The sequence below is a fragment of the Xyrauchen texanus genome, chromosome 24 (assembly GCF_025860055.1).
Source record: "Xyrauchen texanus isolate HMW12.3.18 chromosome 24, RBS_HiC_50CHRs, whole genome shotgun sequence".
Classification (NCBI taxonomy): domain Eukaryota; kingdom Metazoa; phylum Chordata; class Actinopteri; order Cypriniformes; family Catostomidae; genus Xyrauchen; species Xyrauchen texanus.
This window is the reverse complement of record NC_068299.1, coordinates 15,381,083-15,400,026: the sequence shown is the minus strand read 5'-3', so window position 1 is coordinate 15,400,026 and position 18,944 is coordinate 15,381,083. Positions and strand designations below refer to the sequence as shown.

Below are 18,944 nucleotides of genomic sequence, written 5' to 3'. Positions count from 1 at the left end.
AAAACAGGGTCTGCAGTATGGTATGTGAGTTTATTTCACTTGCTTACCAAAAATTAAAGGGATAGTTCACCCAAATATGAAAATTCTGTCATCATTTACACCCTTGTGTTGTTTCAAATCAAGACTTTTCTTTCTTCCATGGAACACTAAAGGAGATGTAAGGCAGAATGATATCCTCGGTCACCATTAGGGCTGCAACTAATGATTATTTAAATAATTGACTAATCTAACAACTATTAGAACGATTATTCGACTATTCGGGCGATTATTGCAACGATTAATCATTAGCTCTTAACTGACTATTCAGATTGTGCCCTGACTTAAAAGGTTGTTATAAACATGATTGATAACAATAAAGTGGGAAAAAATTATCTTTTAAATATTTTTTTATTGTCTACATTGTCGATTATGTTGACTAATCGTTTCAGCCCTAGTCACCATACACTTTCATTGTTTGGAAAGAGATGCAGTGAAAGTGAAAGGAGATTACCACACTCCCTAACATTTCCAGTTGTGTTCCATAGACGAAAGAAAGTCATACAGTGTTGGAAGAACATGAAGTGGAAAAAATTATGACAGAATTTCCATTTTCTAGTCCATCTCTTTAAGTGTAATTCTACTTCCCTAGTCATTGGCGGACCCTAGCCAACATATTGGGGCAATGTTTGGCACAGACAAACAGACGTAGGTTTTCTTGATTTAAATATGTAAATTAAATAAAAAGTTTATTTATAAAATATAATTGTCATTCAACTCTTGCAATTTCACAAAAAACAGACCTCTTGGCCTCAGCATCTCCTTTTTGGGTAATGGACTGAGCCTAAAAAGGCTACAATAGCCCCTGATGTCTGGTGCCATTAGATTAACAGTTAGCCGCACATTCTGTGATGGGGATTTAGGTTGAAATTGTAGCATATCATGCTTTTGTAGGACTTTCAGGTTGTGGGTGCGGTAGACTGTCAATAATCAGCTACAAGTCCCATGTCACCTCATGCGTGACATACATACTTAACTTTAAAAATTCAGAGCTAAAGAAAGCAGTCTTAATACCTGTCCTGACATAACTTCCTAAAATGCACTTACTACTTGAACATATACAGGGAACAATCTAACCCTCCTGATAGTCAGAGACACCCTTCCTGTCACGCAGACAGCCGATGTGTTTGAAGTGAGCTTTATCAGTCTGCCACAGCGGCCTGGTAGTGGGAGGTGGGGAATTTTGCTAGGAACTTTTAAAAGCGACGACAGAAAAGAGGTCAGATGAGAGATGAAGTCTCAACTCTCCCGTTTTCCACCAATTAATCTTGCCGCACGTCCGCATCCTGAGTTATAGTGCCGGCCGGCCATGGGGCCTTGTATTTATTTGCCAGTGAACACGACTGTAAATCAGCAGTGAATGTAGATAAACTTAAATGCAAGGCGTGATACCTTTTACAGCATGTAATAGAAGCACTGATTGGGTTCTGGCTTTACAGAAGTCTGGGAAGACAATTGGAGTGTAATTGGTCACAGCTTCTCTACCAACACACACGCAGACCTGAGAAGCTACAGTATATTAGAAAGGACCTCTCAGACACAATGGTTTTTATAATTACATAATGATATTTACTATATGTTACCCCTAAACTTAACCCTCACCAACGTTTTTATTTGCATTTTTTATCATTACATTTAAAGCAAAACATGAGGCAAAACAAATTTGAGCCTTTCAAATGGTAATGAGCACTTAAATGTTCTCCCTGGTCAGTTTTTACTATACAGACATATTTTACTATATTTAGGAGGAAATGTTTAACTATTTGGCCCTCACAAGAATAGCCAAACCTGTTCACAGTCACATCTACTTAGCTATGTCAATTTAGGCAAACCAAAGGCTTCTTTTGTTTTCACAAAAAGCTAAATATAATTACTGTAGACTAACCATACCCCTAAAAGAACATTTTTTGAATTAAAAAAAAAAAAGTATTTGCTTAATTTATAAATTGATTTTCCAATTTAGGATGTCCCTCAATGTCTCCAATGTGAAGTTTTCTCAGATTTAGCTCACTTTTGGGTACAGTTTTGATCCTAAACTATGGCTAAGTAAACACATATACACACACACACACACACACACACATACTGTACTTGCTCTCTCTGCTTCAACCTTACCGATTGGAACTACAGCTAACAACATCAGAAACAACGTGTTTTATTTGTTGGCTTGTAATTTCCACCTGATCATGGTTGTGCTTGTGTTGTAAGAATCTGACGGGAGTGTAACTCTAGTTACACCTGACCTCCTGTTTCACAGAGCAAATCCATGATCATGAAAGATGGATGGGAACGCTCGTCACCTACAACACAAATGTCATCTGAACGCTAAGTGTCTTTCAGGGCCTTGTTAAGCTTGTGAGGAGATCACAGATCCACACTGAAGTGCCCTCTCGTTTTTCTTACTGCCTCTGACACACTCTCTTTGTCTATTTTTTTTAGAGAGAAGATCTTTTAATGGCTTCCAGGTAGAGAGAAGGAGGCAGCAGTCAAGATGAACTCGATTCCTTCAATGGACAGGCACATCCAGCAGACCAATGACAGGCTGTTGTGCATCAAACAGGTGAGAAAAGGATAACAATCCCAGTACACTTGAGCACTGTTCTTATATTAGGCAATCTCTTATCAAAAGATTTACCCACTCCCACCAAAACACTAAGTAAAAAGATTTTCAATAACATTATTAGATTTGCATTTTCTGAAGAAAATTTCAGTGTTTAGAATGCAGCTTTTATTTTGGGCCTTGGTTCTGCATGAATGAAATACGTACAGTAAATGAATCAACACGTGCAGTGTTAAGGTTGCTATATGGTAAAATATATGCAAGGAAGACAATACCCACCCCTGGAGTTGCGAGTTCGAATCCAGGGCTTGCCGAGTGAATCCAGCCAGGTTTCCTTAGCAACCAAGTTGGCCCGGTTACTAGGGAGGGTAGTCACATGGGGTAACCTCCTCATGGTCGCAATAATGTGGTTCGCTCTCAGTGGGGCGTGTGGTGGGCTGTGCGTGGATGCTGCAGAGAATAGCGTGAAGCTTCCACTATGTCTCCACAGTAACACGCTCAATAAGCCACACGATAGATGCGCTGATTGAGTGTCTCAGACATGGAGGTAACATCCTCCGCCACCCGGATTGGAGAAAAAAAAAAGAAGGAAGACAATACCAATCACAATTCATTATGCTAATAGATTTAAGAAGAAGAAAAATGTTTTTAGTTTACCTAATTTTCAGATTTGTGGTCAATCAATATGGGTTTTTCAATGACTGTTTATTTAAATTTTGGTTATTGCCTTGCAGTCATCACAAGGAGATTTTCACATTTTAATTTTAAATTTAATCCACTTTAAAAATATAAACTTTACAAAGTACAGCATGTATCACACCTAAGGCTGAAATGATCTATATAACAAAGGTTGCATTTGAATGTACTGTATGTTACGTAGTTCACTCTGAATTGATTACTGAAGTTTAAAGCTTAGACTTAGGACTGGGTGAAAATATTGATTTTCGATGCATCAAGATCTTCATTTGAATTATATCAATTCTTAAATCCCAAGCTTGATCTTTAACTATGTGTGCAACACTATACTACAATGAGAGGAAATAATTTGCATTTGCCTCCAAATTTTGCACTATGCAACTGAGAACATCTCTGATTAGCCACTGGCTGGTAAACTTTCAGATTTCACTTAGTGATTGTGTAGTATAATGAGAAAGAACTGTGTGTGTTGTGTGTGTCCAAAGATGAGATCAACGCAATACATTTTTAATTGAATAATGTCTTTTTTAATACCCTTTATGTTTTTACAGTCAGTTGTTGATCAAAAACCATAAAAAAAAAAAAACATTTAATTGTAATTATGTATTGCATGGCAGATTTAAATCTATTCAAATCCTCTCTCATTAATATGCACTCATTTACAGATACTCTTTACAGAACAGCCGGTTCATTGCAATATACCCATATCGATATTGTGTTTGTCTGTCTGTCTGTCTGTCTGTCATCTATCTATCTATCTATCTATCTATCTATCTATCTATCTATCTATCTATCTATCTATCTATCTATCTATCTATCTATCTATCTATCTATCTATCTATCTATCTATCTATCTATCTATCAGCATCTCCTCACCCTATCTGTAGAAAGCTTGTTGTTTAGCAAACTCACTCACACACTTACACATACATGCTTGAGTAGGGATGACCCAAGGCTATGTCTTCTGATTCTAGACTTTTAAAATTACAGTGTATCTAGCAGGTGTGACATTTTGCATCTCTCGACAGCTTTATTGAAATATTTACCATGCCAGCCTCTGTTACAGGCAGTTCAGGATTTTTCTCTTCTGCACATTTTTTCACATGGCTTTGTTGTCTCTGCCTCAATTAGACAAGTCTTAGTGCTAAAATCATGTCTACAGCATGTAAGAAGCCATTGAAATTTAAGCCTATTTAATTGGTTATAAATGACATTTTTGGCTCTGTTATGCATCCCAGATTGGGTCTGATTACACCTAAAGACAAAACGCAATTGATTGCTGCTCATTAATCATATTGATATGGCACATTTAGTGTGGTGAGAGCTGTGAGTTTAGCCGGTATGACTGTTGTCCTAGTCAGCTCAAGTTAAACAGAGAAATCACAGACAGTCGACTTACATACAGCACAGAAATTTTAAGCAAGGAAATCACAGATGATTTGCATGCAGCACAGAGATTCATAGTATTATTTGGTGGCACTGGCTTGGGCTCACACTAATGCTTTTTTGTTATATATATATATATGTTTTTTTTTACCTGAGCAGTACAGTCTGATCTTGTCTAAAGGTGAACAAAATCACCTTATCACACCAGTATGTTTTTAGAAGCCACACTGTCTGAAAAGCTGATACTCTCTCAATCGAATTATGGCTTTCTTCTGACTTCGCTGTTTCCTTTTCTCTCTGTCCCATTCCTCCTTTTATTGTGCTGTCATCCTTTCACTCAGTCATGCGTCCTCCTGTCAGGAAGTCTATTCTTCCTGCAACTTAGTTGGTTATAATGACAGTAGTGTAAAATGTTATGTTCAGTCATATGGCTAACACCTGCTCAAAGGTGTCAGCCATCAGCTAGTGGTAATTGTAATGTCGTTAAACACCATATTTTCTACATTTACTATTAGGTCTGTTTCACACTGCCCATGAAAGCAGACCATGTTAACAGCATTCACACATTAGGATTTAGAACAAGTAGAATTTTGGATGCTGAATATAGTTGCATATCAAGCTAAACAGAAAATACACTATAAAACTATTTATAGTAGTCTTTTGCAATATGTACTTTTATGTAGCAACATAAAATTATAGAGCAAACTACTCACCTGTTGGCAGTGTTGGGGGGTAATGGAATACATGTAATGGGATTACGTATTTAAAATACAAAATATAAGTATTTTATAAGTATTCCACTACAGTCACAATTTTTACAACTTGTAATGTAAAATAATGAGATCTTTATAATGCCAAGCAGGCAGTGTAATGCTGGGAAGTCAGGAGAAGGCAGACAGGAGGTGCGGATCCAAATGCAGGTTTATTAGCAAACTTGAATAAAATAAACAAACACAGGCACAAAAGAACAGTCCACAATGGGAAAATAAAACTAAAGCACGGACGAACATAAAGAAGCTACACGGGTTGGGGAAACATCCACGAAGGGCCGAACGAACACGAATAAACATCCAGAGAATAAGAAGACCAAGAGTGAACATCAGGGAGCGGGAACAGCGAGCATGAAACGACACATCAACATTCAACAATCGACAGTCACTAAACAAAGAACCAGGGTTTAAATACACAAACACAATGAAGACTAAACGAGACACAGGTGAGAACAATGAAGATTGCAGGCAGTGAGAGAGGCCAGGAATTGTGGGAATTGTAGTTTATACACCGACAGTGAAACATGGGGCGGACAACAAGGAAAACGTGACATGGAATATGAGAAGTGGCGTGTGAAACAGGCAACACGGGGCAGACAACACAGGAACGTGACATAAACGTGATGGGTGAAACAGAGAACATAGGGCAGACACACAGGAACGTGACAGTCAGCATATATAAAAATACACATACAGATATTAGTTCACATTTTAAAATATATCTTATAAAAAGTATATATCAGAAATGTAAGTGCTTTTTGTTTTTGTTTTTTATAGTGGGCATGAATGGAATGTAATAGTGATTGAGAGATACCTCAAAAGCCGGTTGTATCATATTTGATGCATGTATTTTCAACATGCTTTTTCAATAAAATAATATGCTACATTTTTAACCAAGCACAAGTTGCTTATATTCAACAAATATCAGTAAAAATATAAACATTACTGTCCCTTTTACTTTATTATAAGAACCTGTAGTTTATCCCAACATAAGAGTCACTTTTCGCACAAGTCCGCTGCCATTATAAATGGATCGATGTAAACATTGAAACCACTTTTTTTATGTACTAATAACCCCTAGATGGTGCCATAAGAATATTAAACTTACATACCAAATGTTTTTGGCTTTTCAGCTTGAAGAGCATTATTGGGGTAACATTGGCAAAGAGAATGTGTGTATAACTATATAACAATATATTGCTATAAATAATTTATTAATTAAAAAATAATTTATATAAAAATAATATATATATTAGTATTTCTAATTTTATTATATATATTTAATAGTGATCATGTAAAATCAACACTTAACGTGCTTATCCAGAAATCACATTATTTTGTGTAGAAACACAGCTCTGTTACACAGCAAAACGCTGTCAGTATGTGACGTTGCTGCTTAATTTGTGCATAGCTTATGCATGCAATGTCAAACAAGCCTTATGCTTATACTGTAATTTCTCCATCTTTTATTTTTCATGTCCTTACACAACCAGTATCTCACATTCCCATCTGATTTTTATTTATGGAGCCTTTCCTACAGAATTCCTGTTTTCTTATTGTGGGTTTCTCACCAGCAGTTAAAGCCTGCATGCTGAACAGTTAGCCAATAGCTGTCATTCACACAAAATGAGATCCTCTTCTGTCTGAGAGGAGAAGGCTGACATCATTATCAGCTTCAGTCAAACTGTTGAGTCAAACTGAATTGCGTATATTCTCTTAGGCTTATAGTAGAGACTCCACTTTCTTCATTTCCTTTCTCTTTTTTTCATATTCATGGGGCAGAGGTAAATTCTCAGATGCTTTGTAAAAAAAAAAAAAGAAAAAAAAAGCTTAGGCCTATTGTTCACACTGTTTACCTTCGAATGCCTGATGATCAGAACAATTCTCTTGGCCCATTCCCAGTCAAGAACATTCCCAGAGGCATTTAATAATTAGAAATAATAAGTGAAACATGGCACAGCATTTAATTAGACAGTCTTTATTTCCCTTTTCTTCTTTAGCAAAAGGAAGGAATTATCATTCACATGGAACATGAATACAAATATGCAGAGTATTCTGATACTGGAGGAGGCAGTTATTCATGGTTCATGTCCTGCGTAGAACTGATGAGATGAGCTCATGCTCAGGGATTTCCTCTGACAGATTAGCTGATGAAAGAAATTGCCCATAAGATTTCAACTTCCTAAACTGTTTTGTCTTTTGTCTTTGTGAAGTTCTGAGGTTATTTGAAGAGTTTTTATACATGCGATTCATTAACTATATTTAAAGGGGAAATATTCTATACTTTTTAACATTTTATCTTTTCCTTGTCCACCAAAAATACCACCAAAACCATTATTTAATTTAGCATGACCATTGCTCAACATTTCTGACCATTATATTTAGAGATCAACCGATAGTGATACCGATACAGATACTGATAGCTAAGGTGGGAGAACTGAGGTTGGATAGACAATCGATCAGATTTTCTAATGATAATTAAATTCACTTAGAAACAAAACCTCTTTGGAGCACTCATGTTTATAATCTGACTGTTACAAATTGGGGTAACTTTCATGTTCCAGCATAGTTCACATTGTCCTTCATTAGGTTGGGCCAAGTTACTGACTACCTTTTTTATCGACATATTTACATGACTTCCAAACATTTGTGATTGCTGGATAAGGATAAAAAAATCGTTTGATAGAGAATAAATGTTTTAGAGTTAATGTTGCGCTGAATCTTTAAAACGATTCTCAAAGAAGTACATTTCCAAGAGTGCACCAGCAGTAGTGATCCAGGTGCTTTATTAAGAGCACCTGCTGAAGCATGAAGGTTCACAGTCATTCAGACAAGCAAACTTCAGAGAAGACACTCCAAGTTCACTCATAGGTTCAGTCCAAAGACGCCAATGGTTGGTGAAATGTTTAATTTACTTTTATGATGTTTGAAATACTGCTAAATATGTTCAAGCTATGTTTAACTTCTGTGTAGATGGTTTAAGGAACACATTGCAGCATTGACTTCATTGATTTTGTGTTAAATGGGTTTGTGCTAAGAAATATTTCATTTGTGTTTGGGGAAAATTAAAAGTATAAGATTTGAAGGATGTACAAAGTTAAAAATGGTAAAATATTACATTTCTGGTAGATGTTAAAAATTTACAAATGAATTTGAATTCATGAAATCATTTTTCTTTATGTAAAAGGAATTAAATGTTTAACTCATTTAAAATTTATTTAAAATGCTTAACGAAATGTTTAATTAAAATGGTAAACGTTTGTTCTCTGTTTTGAAGGTTTACAACCTATCACATTACAACCTAACAAGTTGAACAGACCAATCAACTGACAAAGAAATGAAAATAAAAGTGATTGAGTCGGAACATTGAGTTGTCCTTGTGTCCTTTGGATGTTGAACTGGAGGAGGACTTGACAGTTAAGCATAACTAGACAAATATATCTTCGCTATAGAAATTTTCATGAATTCTTAGCATTTTATAATCATGCAACATCATTCAAAACCAATTGTTTTTAGTTTCTGGTGCCAATGTAGAAATTCACTGCTCAGTCAGCCATGATTAATTTAATCCCTGAATGAAAGTGTCCAATAGCAGCATTGTTAAAGAGATTAAGCGAGTAGTATTCAGCTGGTCATGTGATCTAAACATGGCAGCCCCTATGAGAGGACCCTCTCCATGAACTGTCTAATAAAACAGCTTTTTAAAGGTTACTGAAATGTCTAGAGACTTCATCTCATTTGAGTGCTCAATAATTTCTACATATGTTTCAAAATGACTGTTAATGTCTTTAGGAGTAAAGCCTTTTTTAACGAGGAGAAAATTACTGAGTGCAACTTTAAGAATTCCCTTATATTTCTTGATTTTGTAAATGTGCTCATTTGTAAGTGTGTTAGGTATGTACATGTGCCCATGGTTGTGATCTCAGTATAATGTTTATTTGATGATGTCTTTTTGTAGCTTAATTTCCATTATTAGACTGGATTTATTTCAGAAGACCACATCAAATCTTGCTTTCCAAGATATGTCCCCTTTAAGAGAGTAAGAAATACAGTGTAGAAGACCAGATCTTGTCCAGCAGCAGAACCAAATGACTCAATGCCTTAGTGATAGACCACACTACACAGAATTGGCTTGAGGTGGAGTGGTCCTGCATGGACACTGTATGCATGCAGGGGAAAGGTGGAGTGCTGATATTTGGCCTCAGTTATGTTAACACCTGTGTTGCAATCCTGCCAAAAACCCAGCTTTGCTGACACAAAGCTCTGAGTGTCCACCACCACAACAACAAGCTTTACATACCCTCCCCTATTGCCCTGTTTCCAACCCTCTCTCCTGATTACCTAGAAATCAGAATGTCTGCTTAAAAGGGATAGTTCTCCCAAAAATGACAAGCCTGTCTTCATTTGCTTACCCTTATATTGTTCCAAACCTGCCTGACTTTCGCGAGGGTGGATAAAAATGACAACATTTTCCATTTTAGCTGAGCTGTCCCTTTAAACATAGAACTGCCTCTCTCAAAAGGAGATTCATTTCTATCAGCTTTTGCGGCAAAAGGGGGAATTCACTGCCCACTTATCTTGTATGCTGTGCAGGATTTACTCAGCAGGGTTCAGCAGCAGTAGACATTGGCTCTTTGTCAGATGAGCTCTTTGTCAACACACACACAAATGCGACTCATTCAAATGGCGACCTCTGGCACCCTCGCAAGACAATACTGCTTCCTCGCTTCGCGCAGGGAAGAGGAGGTGTCTGTCCGAGTATAATGCTCTTCAAAGTGCGCAGTCTCCTTCTCAGGAGTGGCCAAACAGCACCAGTGTATTTATGTGCAAAGCCTCTGAAGAGGGTGTACAGATTGCTCGTTTGTTTAAATTTCTTGTCATGTCTTGTGCGCCACCGGGTGGTGGAGAGGTTGGGGTGGGGGAGGGTAATCCTGAGGGGAGAATAAGCAACCTATATAAATAATAAAAAAAGAATCATAAGGAGGAGAGAATAAGTCTCTTCTCATTCAATTCTGTCATAATGCCCCCCTCTTGTGCTAGCCTTATTGGCCAGACTGCTTGACTATTGCTTTTAGAGGTTCGGATCTATTACATCTTAGTGGACAAAAGATAATGAGGAGTCTGGATTAGGCCTTGAAGCACACTGGGCTCTTTGTCAGGAGGATGGATCTGGCCCAGAACGCACAGCTGCGTTCAGACCAGGAGGCCTTGGGTTACCGGCTGGGTTCTTGCAGGGCTGTACAGATGCACTGTCAAAGGACAGGAGGAGTTTGGAGTGCTTGGCAAACTAAATGGCCTGAAAATGATATACTCTTTTAGCTCAGAGAATAGTACTGGTCATACATAAATTAAATCTAAGTGGAATATGGTATATAATTCAGTAAGGGACAGAATCAATGGAGTGGTTGTTGTTGTTTTTTTACATACTCTCAAACCTTTTTTTCTTTTAAATGAGTGGTCTTGTTTTAATAGCCTCATTGTAGGTTATTTTAGATAGCTGAACATCTTTCATCCAAGCTCTCCTGTCTATTTAAATACATTTTCTTGGTTAAAAACAAGTTTTCACAAACATCAGTGGCATGTTGTCAATTAACACATAAAAATTATTTGATCTCATCTCGGTTTGTTAAAAAGAAGGGGGAAAAATGCATTTACAGTAATGGACTGACAATTGAAGCCCAGCAGGCCAGCATTCCAGAGGTTTTAAAAGCATTTAAATTTGAAGCTTACATTTTTTAAAACATTCTTTAGTAAAAAGCAATTCCTTCAGTAATTTTTTTCCTCCCCAATTCCTCAGGAAAATTATGTTCTTTATTTGAGCTGGAAAGTTATCTAAATCACGTTTCATTCGGGGACTTACTGTGGGTGGAGTTTGCTCAATGTAAACAGTGCTTTACAGATAGTTAATCACAAACATTACATTCCTCCCATATCGAGAGTTTTTGTGTAAAATATGCCTAAAACTTCTCATCCGATTATTTCTCGCCGATATTAACTGTATTAAATTTGTGATTTCTTCTCTTCAAACAGCACTTACAGAATCCGGCCAATTTCCAGACTGCAGCAACAGAGCTACTGGACTGGTGCGGAGATCCACGAGCCTTCCAGCGGCCCTTTGAGCAAAGCCTGATGGGATGTTTGACGGTAAGTTGGCAGCTGCCCTTGTCTTGTCCTCGTGTCAGGGGCCAGTGACGAAGGTTAAAGCAACAGTCATGCTTCACCTGTCCCTCTGCCCACCAACCCCTCTCTCTCTCTCTCTCTCTCTCTCTCTCTCTCTCTCTCTCTCTCTCTCTCTCTCTCTCTTTCTTTCTCTATCTCTGTCTCTTTTCTTTTCTCCTGTAAGCTCCCTCATTTTCTTTGATATGATACTGGTGTTTAAAGCTGAAGTATGTAATATTTTTTCAATGCTAAAATAGTTTCACTGCTTAGTATGCGGAGACTATAAGTAAGCCATTCATAGGTAAATTCCCCTAAAAAGTGTAAACACTAAGGTTCTGTAATGCTATCAAAACATTGCTCTATTTGTTTTTGCATCCTGATGCAGCAACAACAGCTCAACCAGTGGTGTGACTTCAGGGCAGGTCTATCTTGTTTCTCTAACCAATGGTGGATGGGGGAGTGTTCAAGAAACAGACTTTTTACGTTCATTTCCACTGGGTGTCTTTCATTCCAGCACCTTTTGTGAAACAAGTTCTTCAGATAATGATTTAGTGGGAGGCTCTCAGAATATTTTCTAGCTATACTTGCATCTGTTAACCTTTCTGGGATTTTCTTTTCTTAAAGAGCATCCAAATTAAATATCCTAGATGGATCAGGAGCTTTGGAAACTAAATAGCAATGACAAAGTAATCGTTATTCTTTAAATACAGCCCTAACCCCTTTAAAGCCTAGAGATTAAACCTCCCATTACGGATTAAACCCCTTTATAGCTTATTTCCATTTGATTAATTAATGTACACACTTTTATCAAGAGAAAAAACTACAGGAAGGAAGACACAGAAGGAAGGAATTTCTTGCATTGTTTAACTTGACTGCCACACATCAGTGAAAGCTGTATGCTGACAGTATAAATGACAAGTATAATGTACAACATAAAGGACGTGTTCAATAGTCCACTCTTATCCATCCGTCCGTCCGTCTGTCCGTCCATCCATCAATCATATGAAAATACATTATACATTACACAAAATACATTACATCTACAATTTAAACAATACCCTTGCAAGACATAGTATACCAAGAATACTGTATACTATAGCTGAGTTAGAATGGCATGTGTGTGCATGACAATGTGTCCCTGGATACTATTTTCATACCTGTGTTCACTCTAAAAAGATGTGTAGTGTGTTTGCATTGTGTAATTAATTTGTCTGATGGAGTGTGTTCCCTCTGAGAGCAGTGGAGAGGTTCTTCTCCCCAGGTGAGGATGCTCTGGTGAGGATGGAGGAAAGATGAAAGAACTGGGGAGATAAGAATGTTGGCTGACAGATGTGGACATGTCTTACACATTTTCCCTCAGGCAGCAGGTAGCTCTCCATTCTCTGCAGACCTGTATATGGAGCTGTTCTTCCATTTTCTCGCAGCTGCACAGTATCAGCACTCAGCCAAATGATAAATGACATCTCCAACTGTCAGTAGCTTTAGCGATGACAACTATCTCTCCAGTCTTTTCGTGTCAACCGCTGCATATCTACAGCTCTTCGGGTCAAGTGATCGGTTGGGTTCTCTTCTCCCACTCTGTGTCAAGAAATAAACAGGCCATTTGTTTTTTTCTTGTGGATTATATTCCATGTCACTGTTTCGATGGCCCTCTGCCCTTCAGCAAAGCTGTAAAAGAGAACATTAGAGTGGTTTAGTGACCTGGAATATTTCTGTTTAATGCATTCTGAGAAAGGAGTAATGCAGAAAAGGCTTATGAGAGGTTGCATTTCTAAATGGCAGTGGAATCTATACGAGCCCTTGTGGCAGCACGACAGGCTCCTGCATTTGGCAAGTGCAGCTGCAGAAGGGAAATTAAAGTTTGGCATGAGTACAACAACGCTGCCTGTCCAAAATTTCAAAACTGTCTGTAGATTTTCTTTTTCATAGATGCCGTTCATCTGCTTCTGGAGTCCCGTTAAGCCATCAAAGCATTATTTTCCCATTAAACCACAAATAGAAATCTGTCAGTGCAGGTTTAATTTGTCATTTTTGTTGCACTACCTTGGTAGCAGATGTATGACAGTTTATGATTATGAAGAGTTAAGTGTGCACCCTGTGTGGAACATAAATTGCACGTCAGGCACGGAGTGTTAAGAATTGAGAAGGTTAGTAAGTGGATAAATGCTGTGCACAGCTGCAGCAGTGTGATACATGAGTCATTAAAGATCATGTGCATTCTGAGTAAGATTTTAGAGCTACCAACGGATTATCCTAAGGGCTAAATGCCTCTCGTGCCATATTGGTTGAAAGATTGAATAATAGAGAGAGAATTCAGAGCAATATATAAACCCAGGACTTAAAAATGGAGAAATAGGCACTTTAATCTGTGTAAACACTGCAAAAATGTCTATTTTCCAGTGCAAATATCTAAACATCATTGGATAGTTCACCCGAAAATGTAAATTCTCTCATCATTTACTCACCCTCATGCCATCCCAGATGTGTATGTCTTTCTTTCTTCAGCAGAACAGGAACGAAGATTTTTAAAAGCATATCTCAGGTCCTTACAATGCAAGTGAATGGTGATCAGACCTTTTGTAGCTCCAAAAATCACATAAAGAAAACATAGAAGTAATCCATAAGGCTCTCCATAAGATTGGTTAAATCCATATCTTCAGAAGGGATATAATAGTCTTGGGGGAGAAAGAGAACAATATTTAAGTCCTTTTTTACTCTTAATATCCACGTTAACTTTAACTTACCGATATGAAGTTGAAAGTGAAAGTGGAGATTAAGAGTCAAAATAAAGGACCTACTGAGCTGAGATATTTTTCTAAAAATATTTGTTTGTGTTCTGTTGAAGAGAGAAAATCAAACACATCTGGGATGGCATGAGGGTGAGTAAATGATGAGAGAATTTTCATTTTTTGGGTGAACGATATATCCCATTAACACTTGTTCCCCTTCTGTCACTCACTCGACGTTGTGTCAGTTTTTTCCCAGTGAATGTCCAGGAGTCTAATGTATTTAACTCTTAATTGAAATATTTTAACCTACTATATAAATTTTTTATGTTTGCAAGGCAGATCTCAGCAGTAAAGTCTCAGTTCTGTATTCTCTATGCCACCTACCACTTCTGTTCTTACATGTGGCTTTAAGGTTTTATTTACCCACTTTTGTATTTTCTGCGAAAGTTTACAACATGTTTTGAACAAAGCTGTAGTTGTGAGTTCAAGGGGCTAAGTGGGGTCTGTGGTCTCTACGGATTAGAATATTGAGAGAACAAACAGAGACGTCTACACACCAGTCACAGAGATCTCTGGGGAAAGCTCATCAATGGAGCCCCCAAATATCAACACATTCTTTACACAAATGTGCATCAGTGGAGGTGACTTTTATTTTAGAATACATTATTCATGCGCTTCTAAATATTTCATATGAATGCACTAAAAAGGGAAATTGCTCTTTTAAGTGTAGTTTTTGGAGAGATATTTGGTGTACAAGGAAGAGGGGGGTGATAGCCGCGTGATGCAAGTATTCCGCTGTGTTCTCGTGTCTCTCTTGGGAGTCTGGGGTAGAATTTCAAGGAAGCTTAATTGCTCATAGCTCATGTAGACTATTGAAAAATTCAATAGCCTTAATGCTAAAGAGTGAGTTTAGAACATTTTAGCTTGATTTTCCTTCAGTCCTTAAGCAGGAAAACTGTTTGCGGCTTACTTGTGATTGCAGAGTTTTGAGACTCAGAAAAGGGGAGAATGTTCAAACAATGGAGACACATGCAGACAAACACACACATACACATAGACCTATGGTAACACAAACGTGGTTTCTCTCCACAGGTTGTAAGCCGGGTCGCAGCTCAGCAGGGTTTTGACTTGGATCTCGGCTATCGGCTCCTGGCTGTGTGCGCAGCCAACCGTGACAAGTTCACCCCAAAGTCTGCAGGTAAGACTCCACGTTCAATGCACCTCTCATGAAATGTCTCCTCTCAAACATCATCACTAGGCCCACACGGAATCTGAGCCCACAGAAATCATGCAGTATTTCCACAGATTTGGAAAGTTTGTCATTTTCAAAGTCTTTCTTGTAAAGCTGGTGAACAGTGTGGCAATGTTACAATCAGACCAGCATAAAACCAGCACAATAGCCAACATAAACCAGCCTGGATCAACATGGAAATTCAAGCTGCTCTGATATGGGCTACAGTTCACCCACCCCTTGTGTTTTAAAATATTAAATGTTTTGGCTAATTTACTTGTACTTACAGCAACTTATAAGTGCATAGTACCGTCAGATATTTTAAAAAATGTTCATAATTTACTCACCCATTTCTTTAACACGTTTTACCAGGTTTCAATCCATTCCACAATCATAGATGCAGAAAATGTGTCAACAGATTCTGTCTGGGCCTGATCACCACTAATAAAACAGAGTGGCACACTGCCTGTAATTAATATACATTTCTCATTCTGCAGTGTGACAGGAAATCTTTTAATTGTGGCATTATACAATCACAGCGCACGGCCATGCATTAGCATCCTTTCACTTTCCTTTGTCTGATACTCACCCATCTCCTTAAGATGTCATGAGGCGATTTAACTTTCCCAGCTTGTCTTTTTTGCCGATTATACACACCGAGCTCTCGGTGTGCCAAAACTGCCTCTGAATAATTCATTGATAAACGCCAGAGTTCACTTTCCAACAACGATCCATCAGCAGAACAGCATTGCTTTGTAATCAGCTCTGTTTGAAATCCTGACCTTCTCAGCCAAAGCTGAGTGTCCTGTTCTTGTACATTTGTCAAAGTGAATTGCGGATGGGCATCAGCCAAACAGAGATAGATGGCTGGCAAACTGTGGGGTTGAGGTGTGTGAGTGCACTTCATTTGAGAAAGGCCTGACGTGGCTCGCTGTTGGGAATGAAGATAAACTGTCTATTTGAACCATGGTTACTGTGGGACACCTTGGAGCTTCCAGAAAGTATTTTGTTTGTGTGTGTGGGGGGTTGGGTGGGTGGTTTACAAGGAATTTTTTTAGGTTACAAACTGGTAATAACAAGGGTATTATGCTATAAATTTGGTTTATAAGGCAATAGTTTCCCCATAATTCAAATCACTTAGAAAACATACTTAGCAATGTTGTTTGAAAATGTAAAAATGCAGAGCGATTTTTGTTTGGGTTAGGGGATAGAATCTATAGTTCGTATTATATAAAAACAACACACATCATTTCAAAGCAGCTTTACACAAAATTATGCATTAACAGAAAATGAAACCATAATATCTATAGTCATCATTGTGTAGTTTGATTAAATATGATTATGAAGTGTTTATAAAAATAAGTCATAAACCCAGTGAGCAAGCCGAAGGCAACTGTGGCAAGAAACACAAAACTCCATATGATGTTGGTTAATGATGAAAAATAACCTTGGGTGAAACCAGACTCACTGTGGGGGTCAGTTCCCCTCTGGCTAACATCATGAATATAATGCCAATATTACTTATAGTGTGCAGTGCTAGTCATGGTTTAAAATGAGTCAACTAAGTAAGTGTTAAGGGTCAGTGTATAAACAAACCTGTTGTAAGAACTGTAAGATTAATGAATAATGTCTTTGAAGTTAATCCTGGATTAACTGCAGAAGTTCATATAGATGCATTGTCCTTGCTTAGTTGGCTGATGAAGACTGCTGGTCTTTCAAAGAGGGGAAGATCATTTTCGGCCTACATTATAAACTTATTTACCCTATTTTTTGCACTAAATCAATCTTAGGTGTTGATCTGCCCTGCTGTTTAATTCAAATTTTTTCCTCGTAAGGAAGACTTTCAAATGGCTTCGCCAAAATCAAGTTGACAATATTAGCACCGTCTGCCATCGTGCGCAGTTTCACCCGTACGACGCTAGCCTAGCCTACTGTATGAATGAATGAATGAACGAACGAACGAACGAACACTCTAAAACAAAATATATTAAACTTGGTAAAACTGAAACAAGGAATGTGGTGTATAATTGTGTGAAATGTATTATGCAAATTGACTAGCAATTTCGGCAAACAAATATAAAGAAATAGGTTGCAGCAGTTTGTCTTTCGACTACACTTGAGAAATCCGCGATGGGACTGAGCGCGAAATAGATTCAGTGACTTCTTATAGTACAGATTCGCTGTCAATCAAAAGGAGATGCAGTCTTTCGACAGATCCTCCAATCATCACGCGGAAGCCCGGAGTCCGGGCCAGCCCACTCCTCATTCACCCCCAGAGACACTGAGCGTCCGTGGGCGGGACATAATCGCAGCATTTATCCAATGACCGTCTATTTTCGGAGCACTGATAAAAACTGTTCAGAGCAGTCACATTGAAGTCAATGGACGCTCGGCTTCAACCGGGAAACGCACTGACGCTACGGGAATGTATGAGAAGTAAATCGAGTCAGCCGACCTGCTATATGTAATGTAGCTGATTCTGAACGAACTCGTCTTCGAGATGAACGTGTTCTAACGCATTTTTAGTCAATAAATTGTTTACACAATAGTACATATTTGACCATTATTTTTTTGACATTATAGGGGAAGCTGAGCTTCCCTTGCAGTCTTAAAGAAATCCCCACTGTGTGTTGGCAATTTACAACTGTAAATGTAACATTTTCCACAAGTGCTTAAAACTTTTACACAGTACTATAAGAGGCTTTAAAAATATATTTGTGGCTGAAATGTTACTATTTTACAGTAAGGCATTAGATAAGTGTTCTCAACTGTTTTTGGTGCCATGACCCATATTTTACATATCAATGCTGACCCAAAACAATGCCACATGTGTTTATCATACAAAAATAAGCAAAAATGTCTGTGAAATACATTACAATATAAAGTATATAAAACATTGAAATGTTTTATCACTACGATCTGCTTGAGCCCATTAATATGCACAATTATTAACATGACATAGACTGAATAGGAAATATCATTTCTAGTGTTTTTAAGGTTGTCCAGCCCTCTACATTGCGAGTAAATGCTATGTGACTAAAATATGATTCATTTGAATAAAAATTAATTTTATTAGCCACTGGCGAGTAATAATCCAGATTTTACTTGCCAGGGCATAGTTGTGTTGTGGCGAAGAAGATTTTGAGCACCACGATCATTTTAATGATGAAGAGAAGCCAGCAATTAAAAAACTGGAATCAGACTTGTCTTTACTGCGTGTTGTGTCTTGTGAGTGCGACCCTGAAGGAAATTGACCATATTTGGCTGCAGTGGCTCCAAATCTGTCGTGATTGTGCTGTCTCCATCTGTCTCCATCACTTAGTTCAGCCTTGGAATGTTACTGACATTGCATTTAATGACGACAACTCTGATTTTGG

At 37.9% G+C, this 18,944-nt stretch overlaps 1 protein-coding gene across 2 annotated transcripts in view; it reads left to right on the top strand.

The window, feature by feature from the left end:
- The first annotated feature begins 2,474 nt into the window (after positions 1–2,474).
- The window catches only part of LOC127618013 (zinc finger MIZ domain-containing protein 1-like), a 59,553-nt gene continuing 43,083 nt past the window's right edge, over positions 2,475–18,944 (top strand). The window contains exons 1-3 of one of the 2 annotated variants that reach the window (XM_052090224.1): positions 2,475–2,596; positions 11,479–11,592; positions 15,429–15,534. In XM_052090224.1, coding sequence (XP_051946184.1) covers positions 2,528–2,596; positions 11,479–11,592; positions 15,429–15,534 — 289 coding nt within the window. In that variant the 5' untranslated portion in view covers positions 2,475–2,527. Of the gene's footprint in view, positions 2,597–11,478; positions 11,593–12,788; positions 12,975–15,428; positions 15,535–18,944 lie in introns of those variants that run through there. The other variant, XM_052090225.1, reaches the window with a different exon arrangement.